Source organism: Perognathus longimembris, chromosome 1, assembly GCF_023159225.1.
Source record: "Perognathus longimembris pacificus isolate PPM17 chromosome 1, ASM2315922v1, whole genome shotgun sequence".
Lineage (NCBI taxonomy): Eukaryota > Metazoa > Chordata > Mammalia > Rodentia > Heteromyidae > Perognathus > Perognathus longimembris.
The window spans coordinates 131,528,153-131,551,078 of record NC_063161.1 but is presented as its reverse complement, the minus strand read 5'-3'; the positions used below and the strand labels follow the sequence as shown (position 1 = coordinate 131,551,078).

General features: G+C 48.0%; 1 protein-coding gene across 3 annotated transcripts in view; it reads left to right on the top strand.

Moving 5' to 3' along the window:
• The window catches only part of Pax5 (paired box 5), a 179,405-nt gene extending 159,270 nt beyond the window's left edge, over nucleotides 1–20,135 (top strand). For all 3 annotated transcript variants that reach the window (XM_048334597.1, XM_048334453.1, XM_048334514.1), the window contains 2 exons: nucleotides 11,313–11,399; nucleotides 15,817–20,135. In XM_048334597.1, coding sequence (XP_048190554.1) covers nucleotides 11,313–11,399; nucleotides 15,817–15,893 — 164 coding nt within the window. In that variant the 3' untranslated portion in view covers nucleotides 15,894–20,135. The remainder of the gene's footprint in view (nucleotides 1–11,312; nucleotides 11,400–15,816) is intronic.
• Nucleotides 20,136–22,926: the final 2,791 nt, after the last annotated feature.

Sequence of the window (22,926 nt, the reverse complement as noted above, 5' to 3'; positions counted from 1 at the left end):
AATGCCCCCATCAGAAGGCCCATATGTGGAAACATTGGTCATCATCCTATGGAACTATTGGGAAGTGATGGAACCTTTAAGAGCTGGGCTTAGTGCAAGGTCTTTAAGTCATTAGGAGCATGTTCTTCAAGAGGATTGTGGGACTTGGGTCCCTTCTTCTTTCTCTTTCACCTCCTGGTTATGAGGTGCACAGTGTTGGTCCACCATGATGTGCCACTTTGCTACAGGTCCAGAAGCACCAAGGCCAGTGGAGCATAGACTGGAATCTTCAAAACTGTGAGCCAAAACAAACCTTTTGTCTTTTTAAGTTGATTACCTCAAGTATTTGTTATAGTGATTGAAAGTGAGAACAAGATTCTCTCAGTGTTATTTCAGCTGAACTGTGACCTAGGGCCTGAAGGTTAGGCCATGGGAGAGGGCCTTCTATCAACATTCCAGTCACACGAAGAAAGTTTTTAGATTGAACATCTTTCAATGACCAAGTAAATATAGAAAAAATTCCCTGAGACAAAAGCCTAGGGAACCTTTCCATCTTCCCAAGCTAGCTTTCTTTCACCTGACCTCGTTCTTTTCTGTGCTCTAACTACCAGTAGTTTTTCTCCTTCCTTTGAAAATGATTTTTATTTCTGTGCTTGTTGAGAGTGAGCTAAATTTAGTGCTGTCATTACATGGCAGGGGAGGCCTGTCAAGATCTAGGATGGAAGCCTCTAAGCCTCTCAGGAGAGCACCCATGGTGGACCTGCTGTGATCTAGGCCACTTTTCCTCCATGTGTCTTCCTCTCTTCCTCTGTGTCTGTGTCCTGCTTCTATCCAGAATGCAGGACTGGTGTGCGTACATATACATATCTACACACATATGGCACTCATAGTATTCTATATAAATACCTGTATGTAATATGACTTGCCTCTATACTTACCTATAGGTAATGATGTACTGGAATATGCATATTTATGTGTGTGTATGATTGTACCTATGTGTGTGCCGTCATTTTTTTTTATCACACTCACCATTCTTCTAGTTGAGACATCATGACTTGTTTCTTTCTGTCCTTGAGAAGGAACATCTTTTTTTTGTGGGGGGGGGGGCAGTCTTGGGGCTTGAACTCAGGGCCTGAGCACTGTCCCTGGCTTCTTTTTGCTCAGGGCTCGCACTCTGCCAACTTGAACCACAGCACCACTTCTTGCCTTTTCTATATATGTGGTGCTGAGGAATCGAAAGTAGGGCTTCATGTATATGAAGCAAGCACTCTTGCCACTAGGCCATATTCCCAGCCCTGAGAAGGAATATCTTAAGGGCCATATGTTGAACCACTAGGTGGGCTGTAGACAGGGTTCTAAGCTGGGCTAGCCAGACTTCAGTTGATCACTGAGGGTCAGTTTTGTTTACTTCCCTTGAGGAGGAGCTAAGGCCTCAACAGTAAGGAGAACAAGGTTGGATCACAAAGGGACCTTAGTCTAGCCAGGAAATATTGTGATGGACCTAGGGCTAGGGATTCAGGGAAAAGGGGATGATGTTCTCAGTGGGGACAAAAGGGCTTCCTGGAGGAGGGAGTATTATAGCTGGGTCTCGATGAGTCGGGAGATTGGACACCAGGAAGGGAAAGATAGTAGCATTGCAGTTGAAGGAGCCAACACATGCAGATGGAGCCATTTCCTCCTCCCATGGATCCACAGAGCATGCATGGGGAACCTCCAGTAGATGAAAGCCTGGAACATAGCATGAGGCATGTGTCAGTAGAAGGTACAACTGGGAAGATCTATGGACAGCAAACCTTGAAGGCCCTTGACTGCCTGCTTGAAGTAGTTTAGATCCTGGTCCTTACAAATATGCTGCCTGTGACTACATGAAGATGGGTCTTTGTAATGCTCTAAGAGTCAGATCCAAGTTCTAGGCCTCCTTTGCCACACCCACATATACACAAACCAGGTGTTATCTTACACCCTGTTGAGGCTGCAGAGAGCCATGGAAATCATCATAACCACTGTTTGCTTAGCATAGATGAAGGCAGAATGGGAAAGAGTTTTGGAATATGACGACAACAGGAGAGTAGATTACAATTAGACCAGTACTATTCAAAGGGTGCTGTAAGGTAACCAGGAGTCTCAAGTAGAAATGCCTCAAAGGCCAGGCAGGTCACAGAGAAGTGAAATCAGTCCAGAAGAACAAGACAGTAGACCTAATTTTCTGGCTTGTGGCTATAGGGCATTCTGATGGACTGTCAGCTGATGGATTGGGGGTATGACCTGTGGCCTGGGGTGGAGGTGCTATAATGTACCAGTGAACTCCAGAAGGATCCTTGCACTTGGCTTTTTATAGGTATGGAGACACAGGAAGTGGACTTAGCCACCTCTTCTTTATGGAGTACAATAGGGAAGTCCACAAAGATCATCCAGTTGCCTCCTGACCGGCCAGTGGCAGAGTCAAGCTCAGGCTTAGTCTTCTCTGCCCTGTGTCCCTGTGACTCACCCAGAACTGCCATTCAGCCCCAAAGTCTGTGGCTGTCTGGGAGAATGGAAGTGAGACACATTGTGCATTCTCTCCCACATGCTTGCCCTCTCTCTTGGTTTTTCTCTTCCTTGTTTTTCTGAAGGGCTGAGCTGGTGGGAGAAGAGGTTTTTCGCAGCAGTGGATCGATGCATGGTGTGCTGGGCTGTCTGGGTTGACAGGGCTGACCTTTACTGAGCTGGGTTTTCATGTCCCATTTGGGAGCCTGGGAAGGTCTTGCTATGGAGCAAGGGAGGGTGAGCAGTCTGGGCCTGTGAGGGACCAGGCTCAGGCAAGTTCAGGGAGGACAGGAAAGGGAAGCCTCTTGGAGGTTTTTTCCCCATGTATACCACTTTGACAGATGAGAAAACTGAGGCTTGATGGGAAATGAGCTGCTCAAGAACATCCAGAGAGGCAGGCTTTGGCTGAGTCCCAGAATTCAGTGCATGTGTGTTTGTACATGTGCACACGTATATATGTCTACACACATTCATACACATATGGCACTCATAGTTTTCTATATACATACCTATATACACATGCATGCCTATAACTTGTCTATATGTATACTATTTACATTATATAATGTAATGATGTACTGGTATGTGCCTATTTATATGTCTCTGTGTGATTGTACCAATGTGCGGTGCCATGGTTTTAATCACACTCGCTATAAGTAATTTTAGATGACAGCACCCCATATCCACTGATCCCCGCATATCATGCAGTTCTACATAGCCATGGGGAGGAGCAGAAGAGCTCTCAACAGCCCTTTTGAGATCTTTCCGTCTCCCTCCTCCCCTGCAAAGATTTTTCTCTGAAAGCTCTGTTTGACTCCTTCAGAACAACAACTTGGCTTCGAAGTCACTTTGAAAGACTTTCCTTATGTTAATCACAGCGGCCAAGGTCTGGAGCAGCGGTGGGAGCCCACCATCTGCAGATGGGGTCGGCCCCCAGCGCGCTCGCAAATCCCCATCATCTGGCAGGTGTCGTTTTGGGTTAATTAAGAGCTATGCTCAGCCCGTTTACCTGTCACTTGTGAGGATTTTAGGAAACTTTGACTTTCTTGCCATCTCTGAGCTTTGAGCGAAGGGAAACTGGAGGCTCCTCTGATTCAGCTATGTTCCTGCCCCTCCAATGTCACGGGCAGCTACTTCCAGCACTTTTTTTTTTTAATCACAGCTTTCCTTGTTTAATTTTCAGTTAGTGTTGTATGTTTTTTACAGTCAGCTCATCTCCATTTGGAAGACCGCTGTTTGGTCAAAGCCTACATTTATCCTAAATTTCAAACCTCTACTTTCTGAGTCTTTCGGTGAAGAACGTTTGTCTGGCTTCATTCTGCTTCGTGGTTTTGCAGGAACATCCATTTGCTGGTCTTTTGGCCATCAGAATCTGGATTGTCTGCTGACCGTGGAGTTGTGTGCCCATGGGAGGCTGGAGCCCATGTAGCTGGGGTCCCAGTTGGAATAGGTCCCCTTCTTTGTCACAGAGAACTCCTCTCTCTCTCTCTCTCTCTCTCTCTCTCTCTCTCTCTCTTTCTCTGAGGTAGCACTAAATGCTCTGTAACTGGTAGAGATTTGGACTACCTGGGTCTATGCATTTGTCAAAATGTAGCCATAGTACATGTATGCATTTCTCTTTTTTCATTTCTTTATTGTTAAAGTGATGTACAGAGGGGTTACAGTTTCATATGTAAGGCAGTGAGTACATTTCTTATCCAAACATTTATGCATTTCATTATGTGTTCATTTTACCTCCAAAGAAAAATTTGTTCATCAAACAAATAATTTTAGTTAATGATACATATATTGAAGACAAAGTACATCAAGATTGGCAGTTTGTTCAAAAATTCAAAAGCAATAAGATAAATGAAAGCCTGGAGGAATGGAGAAATATATGACAGGCCAGTCTGATGGTCTTAGGGGTTCCTCTTAAAATTCTGTTACTTTGTTGGGGAAAGAAGCCAAGGGAAACCTCTTTCTTCCTTGCTGAGTTCATTTTCTCTACCACCCACAGAAAGAAGGTTCAAATCCTCTCACACATAGTTTGCGAAGACCATCTGTAATCATGAAATCAGTTGGTCCTCCTCACAAACTTAAGGGGTAGGGATTTCTTTCACCTCCATTTTAGAGAGGAGGGAACTAAGGCTCAAGAGGCCAATCCACACACTCAAGAACACACAACTTGCAAATGACATCGCCTAGTCTATATGACTCTAAGGGCTATTTTCTGTTTTCTTCTCCAGAGCTCCAAGAAAGAGCAAAGGCTGAGTACCTCTAGGATGTGATCCTGGACTCAAGCCTGAAAGGGCACTAGTACTCTGTTCTTAATCCTGTTGACAACAGTGGAGGAGAGTTACCAGTCCTCTGTCCTGGAATCTCATGCAGACCACCTGGTCCCTCCTTCCTGCCTTTGTCCATGCAGTTGCTTCCTCTGGCTTCACCATTTCTTTTCCTCATTCAAATAATACCAACCCCACTGGCCCTGCAAACATGGCATCCAACCACCTCCTCTGATTTCTATGTGGGAAGAAAACACCAACTCTAATCTTGTAGTGTTAATCTGTTTCTTACTTCTATAACAAAATATGGGAGACTGGGTATACAGTTCTGGAGACTGGAAAATCCAGGGGGTGTAGCAACAGTGTCTGCCAGGACATAATAACATAGTAGAAGGTGAAAAGACAGGTAAGTATGCAAGGAAGAGAAACAAGCCACAAGGGATGACTCTTTATAATAGCCCACTTTCCTGAGAAAGGCATTAGCCTCTCTGTATGACCTCATCAGCCCTAGGATGCTCTGCATCCCTTTTTCATAATGACATTCAAATTTCACCATGCATTTTGGAGGAGGCAGTCTATAGTCAAATGACATCAAGTGTTTAGCAGAATTTCTGAATGCATGGAGACATGGCAGAAGGTATGTTAAACTCATAGCCAGGCAGCTTAAAATGGGAACTTGAACACCATATTTCTTCAGTGGTCTTATACACACAACTACCATCATCATGGGATAGGTGCATCTTCAATTCCCCTAGTTTGAGCCCTTCCATTTTCTTTTGCATGGCACTTACATCTCTGTGCCCTTAGGTCTTGGTTTCTGCTGCCATATCCAAGAACTCTGTGAAAGCTGTAAAATTCCTTTTGGAGCCCAATTTAGTGCTAGAGGAGGCTCTTTCCTTTTCTCATTTACCCCAACTTCCCCAATTTCCATGGTGTAGAGAGAAAGAAAGTGATTGTGTTCTTTCAGTGATACTACCCCACTAGTCCTATTATGTAGGTGCCTTAGGTTTTCTTCTGTTGCTATGAATGAGTACCATAAACTGAGTAGTTTATAAAGAGCAAAGGTTGATTCTGCCACAACTTCAAAGGCTGAGACTTTTGAGACCATGTATGTAGTGAGGGCCTTCTTGCTGGTGAGGACTTTCTGCCAAGTCCCAAAGTGGTGAAAAAAATGTTCCGTAATAATACAGAAGAAAACAATAAAATAAAAAATACCACAGTCCCATTGTATTAGGATCCTACCATTATAGCCTCATTTAACTTCACCTCCCAAAGTTTCTACTTCAGAATATTGTAGTCAGATGAATTAACCATCTTCTTAATACTTCATCATGGAGATTAATTTTAAACTTCAGTTTAACTTTAAACATTCAAACTGTTGTCAAATAGCATCTTCATTAGACTGATCTTCAAGATAAGGAGATTCTGATCAGAGAAGTTTAATTCCTTGGCCAAGGCCACATAGCAGCAGAGAAGAGTGGAGTGGAGTTAGAGTATTAGCGACTGACTATTGAGCACAGGGCCCTGCTTGTCGTGTAGACTGCAGGCCCGCAGAGCTCTAAGAAAGCTCTGGGTCCCAACCTTTGCCTCCTGGCTCCCAGGAAAATGAGGATGGACAAGACCACACATAGGTTTTGCTGTTGAAAGAATCATTAAGGGTTTACCTGTGACTAATTCCAGGTAGTTTCCAGACCTGTATCTAAGGAGGGCCCCTGTACTGTATGGCACAAGATGGAAGTGTCCCTGAGTGACTGTCACTTAGGTACAGGCTGGCACCCAGGTGGGCCTCACAGCTTTCCTATTCTGGGAGTCAGCATTTCTGAGAGATGCCCCAAACACAGATAAATTAGTAGGAAGAGGTAAGGACTATGGTGTTCTTTGCACTGTGCAAAAGTCACTGGAGAAGGTATTTTTGTGTCATCTTTTTCTTAGGTCTGCTGGCTGTACCTCTGGAAGTCCTAACAAAAACTTTATGTCTGTGATCCTAGCCATGTGGGAAGCCACAGGTAGAAGGATTGAAGGTCAGAAGCTAGATCTGGGCAAAAGTGTGAGTGAGCCCTATCTGAAAATTAACTAAAGCAAAAAAAAAAATAAAGAAAAGAAAAGGCTGAAGTGTATGGTTTAAGTGGTAAAGCAAAAGCCAGAACCAATAACTTCCCATTTCTGTCCTGTGAAAGTCATCTCTGCTCTTGTCCTCCTGCGGGCCCTGTTTCCTTGCACTGTGGTGGCAGCCACTGGCAGGTCTTTCTGACACAGCTTACCCACTCTATCCTGTGCACCAGATGCTGGCACTCAGGGACCTGCAGCCAGGCTAAGTCAGCCCTGAAGAGAGAAAAATATTTTGTTCTGTCCCACACCTGCTATGCTCTGTTGGAGTCTCCGTGGAAGGCCTGGCGCAACCCCAGCCCCAGTTCTCTGCTCAACCTGGAGGGCCTGCCTCCCTCTGCTATCAGGTTCTTACTATCACACCCTTCAAGACCAGTTTGGGTCTCCCCTCCATCCCAGACCTTCTCTGGCTTAGGCATGCTTCACTTTTCTAAATTGCTTTTGTAGTGAGTGCCCTCATAGGTGAGGGCAGTATTGAATGAATGGAGCAAAGGGTTGGAGCCCTGAACCTGAAGGACCCAGGCGCAGTGTAATGCACAGAGCAAGCCCACGTCTGCTAAGTGGATCTGCTTAGTGACAGGAAGGGCCTTCGGAACTCACCTGGTCTAAACTGTGCTTTTACAAATGGGGAAACAGAGGCCCAGAGCAGGAGAGTGGTGTCATAGAGGCAAGTGAATCATGGGGCTGGAAGACAAGAGCCTGGCCTGGACCACAGGCTCATTTTCTTACATTTAAGATGCAGGCAATTGTACCCATCTTGTAAATGAGTGTCACAGAAGAGGACTTGGTGATAAGTAAGGGATCTTTGTCAACATGGCTGACACTTTCTGAGCTTTCTTTATGCGCCTGTTCATGTAGGATGTACAGCCATGTTTATTGCTCCTAGTTTACAGAGGAGGAAACTGAGGCACAGAGGAGGTGAATAACCAGTCAAGGTCACATATTTAGGAAAGGGTACATTCAGGATTTGAGCCCATAAAGTTTGGCTCTATGCCCTTGCTTTCAGACTCTACCAGATTCACTGAGACCCATGTGGTCCAATTAGGAGATGGTCTTAAACTCAGGCATTTGGTCACTTTCCAGCCAGCTTTGGGACCAGGCTAGGTGAGATCTAGAGATAGGTACTCTCCTAGGTGATTGAGGACCTGGCTTATCAATATCTTATAGTGTGAGGGACAGCTCCCTACATTCAGCTGGCTCTGTGTATGGAACTTCTGATAATCAGGCAACATCCCAGGGTCCCCACCAGAGAGGTGGACTAGATCCTAGGGCACTGGAAATGACCAGGCTCATATTTTCCAGAATACACCACTACCACAAGATAGAGGCCTCAGGCACCTGTCACCCATAACCCTGAACATACCAGTAGAGGGTGTTCTGGTGGTTCATTTCCTCTATTGAGGTGAGCATTGACTTGGGAAAAAAATGGTTTGAATCTTGGTATACAGTAGGTTTGCAATACACCCCTGGCTATGGGATCTAATAATGGAAGTCATGATAGCTCTAGATCTAGCAGTGTCTAGCCTTCCTTCCTTCCTTCCTTCCTTCCTTCCTTTCTTTTCTTCCTTCCTTCCTTCCTTCCTTCCTTTTCTTCCTTCCTTCCTTCCTTCCTCCCTTCCTTCCTCCCTCCTTCCCTCCTTCCCTCCCTTCCTTCATCCTTCCCTTCCTCCCTGTCTCCTAGAGCCCACATCTTGTGCTGAAGGTTAGTGTGGAGATAGAAACATATAAAGCTAGTGGAAGAGGCAGAACAACAAAATGAGCATGATAAACAAGACAGGCTGGCATGTGATATACTCTATGGAGGGAACTACAGCAGAAGGGAGAGATGGTCAGGGCAGGCCACACAGGGAAGGTCCATCTGAATGAGGCCTAGAAGAGGACTAGAGAGAGACATGGGGATGGCTGGGTCACGGGGAGCCACCATGTGACCCAGCCACCTATTGACCATCCACTTCCATGTCATGGAAGACTCCCATTCAGTGCAGAGCAAATCCAAAGTTAGGGGATAATGCAGGAGAATGGGTCTACCTGAGAAGGGACAAGAAAGGGGGACTCCCAGAAGAGACAGCTGATAATTTTACACTGAATACTGTAAGGCTAGACAGATAAAGACAGGGTGGAAGAAGGCAGTGGCACCACCTTAGCCACGTATACCCTGCACAACAGTTGGGAGCTATGGATGACCCTCTGCAGGCCGGCAGGAGCCAGTGCTGATTAGGGGATGGATTACAAGTACATGCCCAACTCATTCCAGTTTAGTGAACTTGTGAATTGTGCTTTGGGGGAGCTGGAAACCAGGGAGTCTTCCTGGAAGAGTTGAACTTGAACAGAGCCATGGTAGCAGAAGCAAATGTTCTTTAACAGAGATGGCCTTAACCAAGGTAGCCTGATGCCTCAGGTCCTGGCCCAGCGCTATCAGGAAATGCTTCTGATTGGGCAGCTCCGATGGCACCCGGAGCTCAGGGAGGAGTGGAGCAGGGTTCTTTCCCCCTCTCGAGGCTTCCCTGCCTCTCTTCTTCCCTCACCCTGCCCCTGAGGAGGGAAGGCACGTGGCACTGATGGATATGCCGAAGCTGGCTGTGCAGCCTAGCACTGTCACCATGCTCTCCCTCCGCACGCCAGAACCTGACACCCTGACCACTGAGGCATAAAAAACAGAGAATTGGAAGGCTCAGCCTGTCAGGCTGGGAGTGGCCCCTAGAGAGGCCTGAGCAGGAGCATGTACGAGTGGTGTGTGTGTGTGTGTGTGTGTGTGTGTGTGTGTGTGTGTGTGTGTGTGTGTGTGTGTGTGTGTTGTGTGTAGACACACTCTGCCTATGGTTGCCTGTGGAAGGGAGAAGAGGCTGACTGGGGGCTGGTCCTTGGTCCTGCCTCAGTGGTCCAGCTTTGCCTGGCCAAGTCCCCAGGGCCTCAAATGTGGGCTAGGCCTCAGAAGAAATATGGCTCGCTGGGCATACCTGTAATCCTATCTACTCAGGAGGCTGAGATTTGAGGATTGTAGTTCAAAGCCAGCCTAGGCAGGAAAGTCCAGGAGACTCTTTTATCCCCAATTAACCACCAGATAAAGGCCAGAAGTGGTGCTGTAGCTCAAGTAGTAGAGCCCTTGAGCTGAAGAGCTCAGGGACAGCGCCCAGGCCCGGAGTTCAAGCCCCACAACCAAAAAAAAAAAAAAGAGGAAGGAAAATGTAGCTCTTGGTCTAGCCTCTAGCTGGTTACTTCTGGAAGCTGCTGTCCTTCGGCCTTTATGGGTTCTTTTGGGAGGATGGTAGCATCATGCTTGGGTGCAGGTGGCCCCCTAAGGCTGTGTAATTTCTGTCATCTCCAACAGGAAAGGACCCACAAGTCTACACCCTAGAAGCTTCAGAAATCACGTGTGTGTGTGTGTGTGTGTGTGTGTGTGTGTGTCTTAAGTGGTAGAGTGTCTGCCTGACAAGCATATGCCCCTAAGTTCAAACCCCAGTACTGCAAACAAATAAACAAACACAAAACCTCAAACACTCCAGAGCCTCTACTAGACACACTATCTACCAGTCACTAGGGGACCTAGGCACTAATGGGCCCAAGCCTGCCCTCTGAGCCCACCTTCACCCTGCTCCCACAGGGGAGATAGGCAGGCCCTGCCTTCTATGAGAGAAAGTTGGTGGAAGAAGGAAGGAGGAAGAGTAGGACTTGGTGCTTCCCCCTGACAGATGATCAGTAAAGAGGCTCTCCCAGGGCTTCCATATGCCCAGGGAAGAGCCAGAGAGAATACCAACTCCCTCCAGCTACTGGGCCAGAGCTAGCTGTTTTCAGCACTTCCCATAACTCACCTCATCTCTCCCTACCTTGGCATGTGCTCTTGCCTGAGCACACCTAGAGCCACTAACACCTGCCCCTTCCCCAGGGCCAAAAAGACTCTGGTCCACTATTCTTTTATGTGTCCAGCCCTTTGGCCTATCCCTTCATGTCAGTATAGTGCCACCTCCATCCCCCAGGCAGAGGTCATGGTTTGTCTCATCTCCCCAAGTGGACTGAAGTCTTAGACATGGCCACTCTGGGATTCATGGTGTGATAAGCTAGACTAGAATAGATGTCATGGAAATGAATGAGCCTACCCTAGGGTCCTTGGGCTTCACAGGTGTACCCGGCCATCAGTCTCTTCACCTGTAAGATGGATCCGAAGTTGGATCCTGGGAACACCTGGCATGGGGTGACAGTCTGGTGTCCACATGGGAAGCTAGTTTTCATCCTCAATGATGCAAAGGGTGTTGAGGGAGAAATAGTTCCAATCAGCTGACCACATAATAGGAATGTGGCTCTGAAATGCCTTTATTCATTACCCAAAATACCTGCAGGTCCTGTAGGAGGCACATGCCATGGGCACTCAAGCTGGTGGGGACTCAAGGTCTTTTCTGAACTTGACAGTTGGTTCCTGTTTCTCTTTCCACCCACCACCTGCAGGAAGTGAATTTTCTGGGAGTCCTTACAGCCACCCTCAGTATTCCTCGTACAACGACTCATGGAGGTTCCCCAACCCGGGGCTGCTTGGTGAGTACTGGCAGAGGCTTGTGGGGCCTGGATGGACCTATCAGCCATCCTGTCTGGACCACCTCATCGAGGCAACATCCTAAAGTCTAGTCACTAACATCGAGTGGGTAGCTTGCTTCATCCACACAGAATATAGGAGGTATTATGGAGAGATGAGGGCAGAATATGCCACTTGGACTTTTCTTATGTCCTTATCCCTCCCTGAGATATTGTGGTGGATGAGGGAAACTGTTGTGGAAGGGGAACAGAGAATGAAAAAGTGCTGAGGAAGAAAGAGGGAAAATGTCCATTCACAAGTAATTTGTATTTCTTAGGAATTAAATATGGTGAGGGTTCTGAATATGAGGCATAGGCACTAACTTGGATTGATTGGTCTTGGCTGCCCAAAGAGCCATCTTGCGAAGGGCTCTGAAGCCCCGTATTTGATTAGTGATGTCTGCTATAGACCCACCACTGCCAACTCTGTTGGAAATTGGCTGCCTTGTGATTGAAAACTTGCCAGGGCCACCAGGGCTCAGCTGGTACCCAACTTCTGCCCAATTCCAAGCCTCAAGCTGGTAGATTGTCCATAGTTGGTGCCAATCTATCTGTGAACATCATCAATGGATTTGGGCCCCTTCCCCAAAGACCAAGCAGAATAAAATCAGCCCTCAGTAGTCTAAGAAGAAACTCTTGTTTTGTTGACATGAACTTATGTAAAACGAATTGGCAGTCATCAACTAAAAGAGACAGAAGCCCAGAGTTATAGATGTCACTCATTTACCTGAGGGGTGGAACTAGCCAATCATCTGACGCTTTTGCTGTTTAAGTTAATGATGGAGCTTGTTTCATGGCCCCATGATCAGGCTTGGGCTGCATTCCTTGTGTGAGGAAGACACAGGCTCTGCCTAGGTTGTTCACAGGCTAGGGAGAGAGCCTCAGGCAGGTGTGTTTGTACTGGGAGGTGCACAGGCACTTCAGGACACCAGAGTATGGGAGAAAAAAGAGGAATAAAAACTCGACCTGGGCTGGGAATATGGCCTAGTGGCAAGAGTGCTTGCCTCCTATACATGAAGCCCTGGGTTCGATTCCTCAGCACCACATATATAGAAAATGGCCAGAAGTGGCACTGTGGCTCAAGTGGCAGAGTGCTAGCCTTGAGCAAAAAGAAGCCAGGGACAGTACTCAGGCCTTGAGTTCAAGGCCCAGGACTGGAAAAAACAACAACAACAACAAAAAAAAAAAAAAAAAACAAAAAACTCAACCCCCTTTGTCTACATGACCAATTGCCAATGGTACTAAGCACTAGGCTAAGCCTTTCATGTGAAATAGCCCATTTTACAGATGAGAAGAGTGAAGATTAGATTATACAGATAAGGAGAATGAAGTTCAGAAGAGTTCATTAATTCACCCAAGGTCACACAGCATAGAAATAGCAGACTGAGACCTCCTTCTGACTCCTGACCCTGTATTCATATGAAGCATGTGAGATGGTTCTTGCTTTCCTTGGCTGATTCAGTTTAACAGTGCTATGGCCTGGAAAGAGTATCCATGCCTCTTTCATGCCCACAAGTTCCCAATTGCTCAAACCTTGGGTGGGACAAGGATGACTTGTCTGTTCTTGAAAGTCAAGTTACCAATGTCATCAGGCAGATATTCACTTGCAAAGAACAGAATCCAGTGTGGCTGGTGTATGCACAAAACCAATTTATAAGGGAGATTAGGGCTTCCCAGAATCCGCAGAAAGACTAAATGGATAGACATGGGATACTTCAGGGCTTGCTGGCACCAAGGGAATGCTCTGTTGTAAACAGTCCCTTTTACTTCAGCTGGCACCCCCCCATGGCTACTTGCTCTATGCCCCAGCTAAGACTGTGTCAAAAGTTCTGGTCTTCCAGCACCCAGAATGGGAGGAGGGGCTTGCCACCCACACCCAATAAACGGAGTCCTTAGGTGCCTTCCTCAAGTTGCTTATTTCCTAGTCAAGGTCAGACACAAGAGAATGAAAGTGGTAGCAACCACATAACATACCTGAGCTCAGACTGCAGGGGAAGCTGGTATGAGGTAACACTGGCTGGCCCCACCCACCAGAACTTCCAGCCATAAGTAGGAGGAATGGCCCAGAGCTTCCCAAGCTCTAGGCCATCTAGGGAATCCTAGGCAGGCTGTTAGCCAGTCCTGGTCTCAGGTATAAAAGGAGGATCTGAAGGTACACCCTGAGCCTGCAGTGATCCCACTTGCCTGAAGATGAGGAGAGCCAGGCTCACCCAACCAGAGCCTTGCAAATAGCTCTAGGCCCATTTGCATCTACTAGGCTGCCCTTCCCCTCTCTGGGGTTGGACTAAGTGAATCCCACAAGGTTCAGTCCAGGGAAGCCTAGACTGTGATTTCTGTAACCAGAGAGAGACTTGCAGGGGTGCTGGATCATTTCCAGTGGCCTAGGGTGCTCCTGCTGGCTCAGTGAGAGCTGTGGGCATGGGGGGGGGGGGGAGTGTATGCACACAACACGCCCCCATCACTTAGCCTGCCCCTCATCCGCTTCCACTGCTACAGTCTGGCACAGGACACCTCCACCTCACCTCCAGCAGCATGGCTGAGAGCTCCTTTCCTAACATGGCAAAGCCTGGCAACACCATTCAGTGAAGAAGAAGGATGCTGGCCTCTGGACAACTTCCCTCCCCAGCCAGAATGTCTGTCACTTAGAGGTCCCATCCTGGCCAGTCCCCCAGCCTGGCAAAGGAGCTGCAGAAAAGCAGGAGGGGCAGACAGGGCTGGTGGAGTGAGAAGGCCATGCGGTCAATTAGGATTAGAATGGGAGCAACTGTGGCCGCCTTAAAGGGATTAGAGAGGGAGCCAGCCGGGAATGACTGTGTCAAGAAGTAAATTGATGATAATGTGAATTAGAGAGGAAAAATGACAGAAGCAAGGACAAGTTTATTTTATCTGGAAGCCTAATGGGCACCAGAAAGACACAGTGCTTTTTGAGGTGATGTTTTCATTTTTCATGCTCAGTACAAACTCTCAGCAGAGGCCCCTGGTTGGATTAGCCAAGATCAGGATCCAGGATTGGGGAGCTGGAGCTGAGGGTAAGAGGTGGCTCCAGTGTGGGGCGGGGTGGGGGGGGGCTTGGAGAGCCTACCAAGGTGCCTTTGGAACCAGTCCATCCATTCCAGGCCCTTATATGGACCTTGCCTTGTCCTACAGGGGTGTCCCCCTATACATGCCCTTCTTCCTGGGCCCATTCTCATGTGTGATGGGGGGCTGGCACTGCAGCTACTCTGCGAGTGACTGTCCTCAGGCTGCCCCCTACCACTAAGAAAGAGAACGACTCTTGCTGAGGAGGCGCCCATGAGAGCAGCAGGAAACTTGGTCTTGGGGAAATCTTAGGCACAGAGTTGGTGTCCACAGCTTGTAGTACAGCACAGTGAGGCAGAGAGGGCGCCACCATCACTGCTGCCTGAGGCCACACTGCCCTCCAAAGGGGGACAGTGGACAAAAGCATCTGCTAGTGGCGGGGGGGGGGGGGGTCGGTTGGAGGGGAGGAAGTGCACGCAAAGAGCCTCTGTCCACTTTGTCTCATGCTGTCTACCTTCTATGTGGATCATTTTCCTCATCTATGAAATAGAGACCACAATTGTACCTACCGGATAGGGTTGCTGTGGGAGGGAATTAAAAGAGGTAATGGATAGAAAACTGGCAATTTCTAAAGTACTTCCATATCTCCTCACAATTGTCCCAATGTGATCCCTTTTGCAGATGGGAAAACTAAGGCTCAGGGGAGTAAAGTCACTTTTTCAAGATCTCACAGCCAAGACACTTCTCAGTAGTGCCAAACTGACACTTTCCCCCATCACATACCCTGTCTCAGTCTCCAGTTAGGACATCCGTGAGAACCACAAATATTGGTTTGGATGTGGATGAGATTTCACAATAATCCAGAGTCACTCACCTAGGGAAGAAAGTTTCTAGTCCCTGCAAACAAGTGGTATATGACTGGCAGGTCGGATCCCAGCTGCTGCCTGAAATGAACATGTTCTACATAGGACCAATAGTAAAATAGTTTAGATGTTGTGGGTCACAGAGTCTTCTGTGTGGCAGCTTCTCAGCTCTGCCAGGTTAGCAGGGACACAGCCACAGACAATATAAAAGAAAGGGTCAAGGCTATGTCTGGTAGGTAATTTACAGAAGTAGGCAGCTGGGAAGCTTAGGCCTGAGGAACCCAGGATACCACACCACTCTAGGTGGCAAGGAGCCTTCAAACATTGAGGGCAGGTAGCAGCCCTGGATTGGATTTGGACTTGCATTTCAGATTGGGACAAAGATCTTGATGAGAAGAGCGTGCCCTGAGCTGAGTGAGGAGTAGAAGGGACAGAAGTGGGGAGACTGGTGGACAGAGTACTCCAGATCCAACATCAGCACCTTCTCTTATTTCTTCCAGGTTCTCCCTATTATTACAGTGCTGCTGCCCGAGGAGCTGCCCCACCTGCAGCCGCCACTGCCTATGACCGTCACTGACCACTGGAGCCAGGCAGGCGCCAAGCACTTATGACACATATCACTGAGGGAGATAGCCTCCCGCCTCCCACCCCAACAGTAAGAGGGGCCCAACAAGACCATACACACGCACCCCTGCCCTGTATACCTGAAACTCTCTCCCCTTTCCTGCCAAGGACTTGGGCTCCATGGTAGAGCTGTTGGATTTCTGGACCCTTGTCCATTTCAAGAGTCAATCGATCAGCTTCTTTAAATGGTGATAGGGTCTCCGCAAACCAACAGTCTCTTCTGTAGACCACTGAGCCCAGCCCAACCCAGCGTGCCAGTCCCCCATCTGACCATCTGTTCATCTAAGCACCACAAGCCTAGGAAGGAAAGCTAGCTTCTGTTGCTTCAACAACACCCATGTAAATACCTTCTTGCTTCTCTGTGGGGCTGAGGGTCCCACTGAGCAGACTGCCCGCCCCACGATGCATCCTGATCCTGTACTCATTGTATGTCACAGGGCATCTTCGACCTGGGCACAGGTGCCCACTCTGCCCTGGGTGTCCCTGTCAGGTGAGCTTGTAAGCTATCCTTGAGACTGAGTACCATAGCCTCTTGCTCATCCCTACTTCTGTAATGCCTAGGAGACTCATGGGGCTACAAGCTGCCCCAGAGATTTCCTAACCACCCAGAAGAATATACCTAGGGGAGATGCCCAGGCTTCCAGCCTCCATTTCCCCGGGGCCACTGCAGCCTGAGCTGCTCTTTTCCAGACTGAAGGACTCAAAGAGAACTATCTGGAAGGTTCTCCACTGTCATTCAAAAGTAAGAGGTCATCCAAGTGCTGATGGCATCATGGACTTTGACTGTCAGACTGGGTGGAATCAGGAGTTCATCTGATCCGGCCAAGGAGGAGGGTCTGATGCTCTCCCAACCTCCTCAGCCCCAGGAGCCACTGAACTGAACCAGAATGGTTTCTGGGGCATGCACAGGCTCATGGACACCCACCATGGATACTTCATGCACCCCTAGGACCCCAGCAAGTGGATTCTGGGCAAGACTGTTGCAGTGATACAGTGATGACAAAAAGGACTTTCTCCTGCACCGAGAACCACCACATCCTACAGGCATCAGTCAGCGCTTCTGAGCTGCTTCTTGGGCCAGCCATCCCAGTTCCCATGGAGCTGAGTGTGTAGCTAGGCATGGGGGTGCTGGGCTGGGGGGCGAGGGAGTGCCTAACCTCACATATAGTACAGGGCTACTTGTTGGTACAAGGGACCAAGATAGTCACCGTGAGTGACTCTGACCAGAGGAAGCCACCAGGGAAGATATGGGTGACAGAGTAAGGCCTCATGGATGTGTCATGACAAGCACAAGGAACCAGTGTATGACCTGGGAATGGTTTTGACATAGGGGTGCCAGGCACCCCTATCTTTTCACCTGAGGTCTCTGTTCCTCGTGCAGACTCTCTTGCCAACATTATCCAAACCCCTGGCTTAATGACAGCAGCCACAATGGGCTTAATTATCTCTGTGTGACAATGTCCCTGGTATCTATTCAGAGAACTAGGGTAGAGAGAGCCTGGCCATTGGATCATCAGACCCGGCAGGTCTTATCCTGGCTGGCCATACCGCTGCTTTACTGTAGAACCTCAGACTGGGCCCTTTACCTTTCTGAGCCTTCACTGCCTGGGTACTATAGGATCACCTGACCACTGTCTCCCCTCTTTCTCCCTCCCAGCCACTGGGGCTGTAGCAGGATGGTCTGGGACGAGTCCTCCATTTCCGAGTAAGTGACTGCTAATGTTAAGATCAAAAAGACCCAGGCCAGCTCCTTGAGGGATACTGATTCCCATCTCAGAGAAGCCTTGTAGGGAGGTAGAGCAGACCTCCTGTGGCCACCCCCCCCAAATGTTTTGTTCCTCAGAGCTATTATGAAGTGGAGGGATAGAAGAGGAAATTGAGGCTCAGCAAAGTGGAGTCCCCAAGCAGTGAGTGGCAGAAGTGGGAGTTGGAACTTAGCCCCTAACCTGCAACACATGGTGATCCCTGTCACCTCATCTACCTACTCTTACTCTAGGGGGGAAGTTGACAGTGAGGGCAGCAGGAGATGGTTCCAGGCCCGATGCTCCAGACTGGGTGTCTGGGCTGTCAGAACTGCCCAGAATCCTTGTCACCACCAGTGTGGCCCAATGAGCTTAGGGCAGGCACACTGCACCAGTAAACTGCTAGGCAACAAAGGGAGGTAGCTGGGTCCAGTGTCCATTTCCAAAGCTGGGCTGAACTGGCACCAGCTTCTACCTACCAGGTGAGATAGAAGAAGGTGCATTACCTGGCTCCTCCTTCCTTCCTCTTCCCTCTAACAGGACATGGTAGAGTTGGGGGTCTTCAGCACAGGCCTCTTAGGCCCCCTGCCCCTCATCTCTTAGAATGGTGTGCACCTACATCTTTGGATGCTGGTTCTTATAGTTTCAGCAGCCTAAGGTGCACACTACCCTTCTGCAAAGTCCACCTGGCCCTACCCAGCCCCATCTCTATCCTGCCTCAATCTTGCCCCTTGGTGAGCTCCTTCCATACATTTCCCCCTCTCTCTTAAAGCTTGAACTCAGATTGGATTTGTATCTATTAGACAACCACATGGTTCCTGGGCTGCCAGGCAGAAGCACAAGAGCACACAGAGGCACGTGGATGTTCTTGAACATGCACATGTTCTCTCATTGACTCAGCTACTGAGCTGCCCAGCACAGCTGCCTGGGGGTTTGCTGAGGAGAGTTCCAAAGGATGAATAGATGCCAGAGAATTCTTGAACAGCAAACACAAGTCTGGGGCTTCACCAGCATCGTGGCAGGAGGCCTGGGGCCATTCCTCCATGGGTCTTCAGCCCCAGAGTCCAGCTCAGACTTTTTGAAAAAGAACATTTCTATATCATTAATATAGCTCCAGCCTGGAGAAATTGGATGCTTTCTCAAACCCATGATCTCTTTCCATATTCATGGAAATGCCCTGGTTAGAGTAAACACTTTAGTAACGGATGTTGGTACAATATAATTCAGGGTGCTCATTTTACAGATGGGCAGATTCCCATTTGGGGGCTCACTAGGTCATCTAGAGATGAAATCTCTGATCCCCAGGCTCCATTCCATCCCCACAGAGCTGCACTCCTGTCATGGGAATTTAGGGTTTGGAGACACTCACTACTCAGTCTTCTAGCAAACCCCCAGCCCCACAATGAGGAAAGAAAGAACAGAGGGGCCTGGGGGTGGATGGCCTTGCTGATCTTGAACAATACCCATGAACATGGAAAGCTGAAGCCTTTGCTCCAATTCACACCATGACTGCTAAGATTTTATCCTCAGTCCATCCTGGCTGCACTCTGAGGCTCAGTGGAGGGTGGAGCTTGACCAGGTCCATGCCATATCCTTGCCAGGGCCTGGACAGGGCCACCTTTGACTCTCACAGTGCACGTGGCAGCAGAGCTTTCTTTTTTCTCTGCCCTTTCTGCTTTGGAACTGACCATGACAATAGGCAGGGCTTCTGGAGCTCAGGCTTGTGATGCCTGAAGATTCCAAAACCACAGATCTTAATCTCAAAGGCTCCCAACTAACTGCTTTCTTGGCCAATGGGTGGTGTGGGTTTACCCTCTGGGCAGGACATGGGGCAGCATGGCACAGTGGGGCCCAAAACATCCAAATGTGACCCTGCCACTGAGTGGCATCCAAGTGTGAAAACCTTGAAAACACTATCAGCAGAAGAAAACAATATGTAAGCGCCAAATCTGGCCCACAGGCCACCAGCTTGTGACCTTCCCTTAACCTCTGCAGGCGGTACCTTTCTGCCTCACTTACTTTGTTCCTCAGTGCACATTTGCAGGAGATGGGAGCACAGGTGAGAGATGGGCTCCCAACTGTCCACAAAGTCAGCGGCAGATACAGGCAAACCCAGGATTCACGCAGGACTCTTGCAAAGCAGTTGGGTTTCAGAAGTAGGTGGGGGTGCAACAGTATTTGTGGTGGGACATGGGGTACTATGCAGAGAAGAGCCCCAGATGTCATTACTGGGCACTGAGGGGTGAAATCCTTTTTTGAGGAGTCACATCCTAGAGTGCCTGTCCTGGCTCCAGCAGCCTTGGCTCCAGCCACTCCCGTGTGGATGACATTTCAGCTAGAATTTAGCTCTAAACATGGGGAGCAAATCTTAAAAACAAACACACCCAACAAATACCTGGAAATAGGCTGTATCTCAGCTACAGCTTCTTGGGAGGGCGGAGAAAAACCCAGGTACCTGGGTTTGCCATGAGATTACCCCATGAGATTCTAGGCTAGGTCTCTTCAGCAGTGGCCCTGGCCTTGTCACTCATTTGGGGCCCACAGGGCTGTTTTTCATGCATGCACACTGGTATTCCTGATGAATTTAGTCCTTTCATTCTTTTGACCTTGGAGAGGTTCAAGGCAAGGTAACAAAATACACGACTGGCAAGTTGGGCAATTTCGCCATGACTTCTTGCCTGAAGTCTGCCCCACTTCCCAGTGGCCCCTTCAACCTGGAGTCCCTTGTTGTCCCTGGGCTACAGGATTCCCCTTTGCATATTTGTGGGGGAGTCACTGTGGACCCACGCCTTCACTGCTGTCAACTTAGGCTGTTTCTTGAGTGACAGCCAGTCTGGCAGCAGAGGACAGGGGGAGTCCCTTTCCTGTGCTCCTGCTGAGGCTACAGCTTCCCTAAAGTGGGCTGTTGGCTGAGAGCAAGGCAGGTGCCCATCTCCTTTTTATTCTCTGGTAACTTCTTGGCACTGAAGATATCCCCAGCACCGAAGGGGACCTCAGAATCCTGTCACTGCCATTCCAGAATTTCTATCCAGGAGTTCCTCTGAGCTCATATCCAAGTCATGGGTTACCATAACCATTCTTTGGTAGGACAGGCTATCTGTCTTTCATGTTTAAGACCCCTGAGCAACAGGAAGAGGAAAAGCAGCCACTTCTGTCCTGAGGAGACCTCCGTGGATCTTCCAGTGGAGTCAGGCTCAAGCTGTGCACTTGCTTGACTTGTGGCAGGAGACAGAGGGCAGGGAGCTGCCCTTTCACCCTGGGCAACTATGTGTGTGTGACCGGGAGGGAAACAGGTAAATGAATGGAAGGGTAGGGATAGCAGTTCCATCCGCATCACCTCTCTAACTCTAGAAGGCTGGGGAAGACCATGCTTCAGCCGCACCCACCCACTACACACCAGATCCACAGACCCTGTGGATACAGTGCTGCACCGCCCGTATCCCCCCAAACTCACCATGCTTGTGGCCACGTCCTTCATCTTCTCCACAAGCACCACCATTAAAAACAAATGATTTCAGATGATGGATTTTTGATTTACAAATGGTGCATTTCCCTTGGAGTGGAACAGAAAGGAAAGCATTTAATGGCTCCCTTATTTTCAAGCATGAATACATTTTAATGAAACTATTTTATTGTATTTGAGGAAATGAAGAGTTGAACATTCCAACCAATCAATAGGCAATTAATTGCTATAGAGCTAAAAAGAAAATAAATAGATCCAGAGTCTTATTTTAAACATTTTACTAAGTTCAGAGCCTTGGAGTCTGGCCTTCCCCTCCATGTCATGTGCACAGGAGCATGCTCTTGGTCACATACACGCACACATGCACACACATGCACACGTACATGCCCCAATGCAAGAATGTACTTGAAACTCAGAGAGAGCATTGAGTTTTCTTGTGCCAATTCTTGCCTGTTCTCCTTGCCTTTCCTTGGTCACCGAGGTGAATCGACTGGATGGAAGCCTGTCCAGGGGGTTCAGGAAGGAACAGACTCATGTCCTGGCCCCAAACCCCTGGTAGTGGGCAGTGAGGGCCCTGCATTGCCAGAGCCCTACTTCCAGGCCCCCGGGGCAGGGCCTCCCACATTAGGTTGCCCTGGTTTTCCACCCTCCAGTGGCCTTAAGACACTGTTTCCAGAAATGCAGATTACCTTGAGACTAGAGCTCTCTGCCAGGAAGACACATGGATTTTGCTTTTCATTCATTGAGACAGTTAACTTTGTCTTAGGATCTGACCTTCCAGCATCAAAGAAATACATATCTACTATATCCGCCAAAGTTTGTGATGCCTGCATAGACGCTTACTTGTAAAAAAATAATAATAAAAAACAACAAAAAATAAACCACAATTAAATTGCCTTTGAAAGTGGGAGATGGTCTGTCTCCAACAGATTGAAAAAATGCTTCTTAAAAATGTGTATGTTTTGTATTCTTTTTTTCTAGTAGAAAATAACCAACTTGAAATCATGGTGTTTTTTTTTTTCTTAGTGACGTGTGTTGCTTTTGTGTGTAATAATATTTGAATGTAATTACAACAGTGCCAATTTGCCAAAGATGTTGGACATATTTTTCTTTTGTGGGGAGGAGGGCAGGGCTGGGGTGGGGCTTGGGAGGTCACTGGGGTGGGAGACTGGTTTCTTTCTTTTTCTTTTTCTTTTTTTGTTTTTTTTTCCTTGTCAAACCTGGAATTTGTGGTTTTAAGTTAAATGGTTGACTGCAACACCTTTCTTTTAGATTAGTTGGAGAAACATGCAATAATATTGGTGTAGTTTCAGTATCTGTGTGTCTTATCATGAGTGACTGTTACTTGTGAAGAATTGATTTTATGTAACTTTTATGTGAGATAATTATTTGTAAATATTTGCCATAATTTTATTGGTTCCTAAAATAAAAGTAATTTTTTAAGTTCAGGAAGAGAATTTGATCTCATTTGTTTTGCTAATTCATACCTGGTTTTGGACACTTGGACTAAAACCACATAGGGTTGTGGGACATTGAATGGCTCCTGATTAAGGTCAAGGCCAAACCGAGGCATTCAGGCCATTGGACTCTGGCCTGGGGAGGCTGGAATTGCAGAATCCATGTTTAGAGGTCCACAGGCAAGCTGCCAACTGGTGTGGTGGGGTAGAAGAAGGCGAAGACCACCCCCAGCCCCCACATATACATATGCAACTCTTAGTGCAATAGTCATTAGCTGAAGAAGTTCGACCAAGTTCTTTAACCTCAACTACTTCTTTACTTTT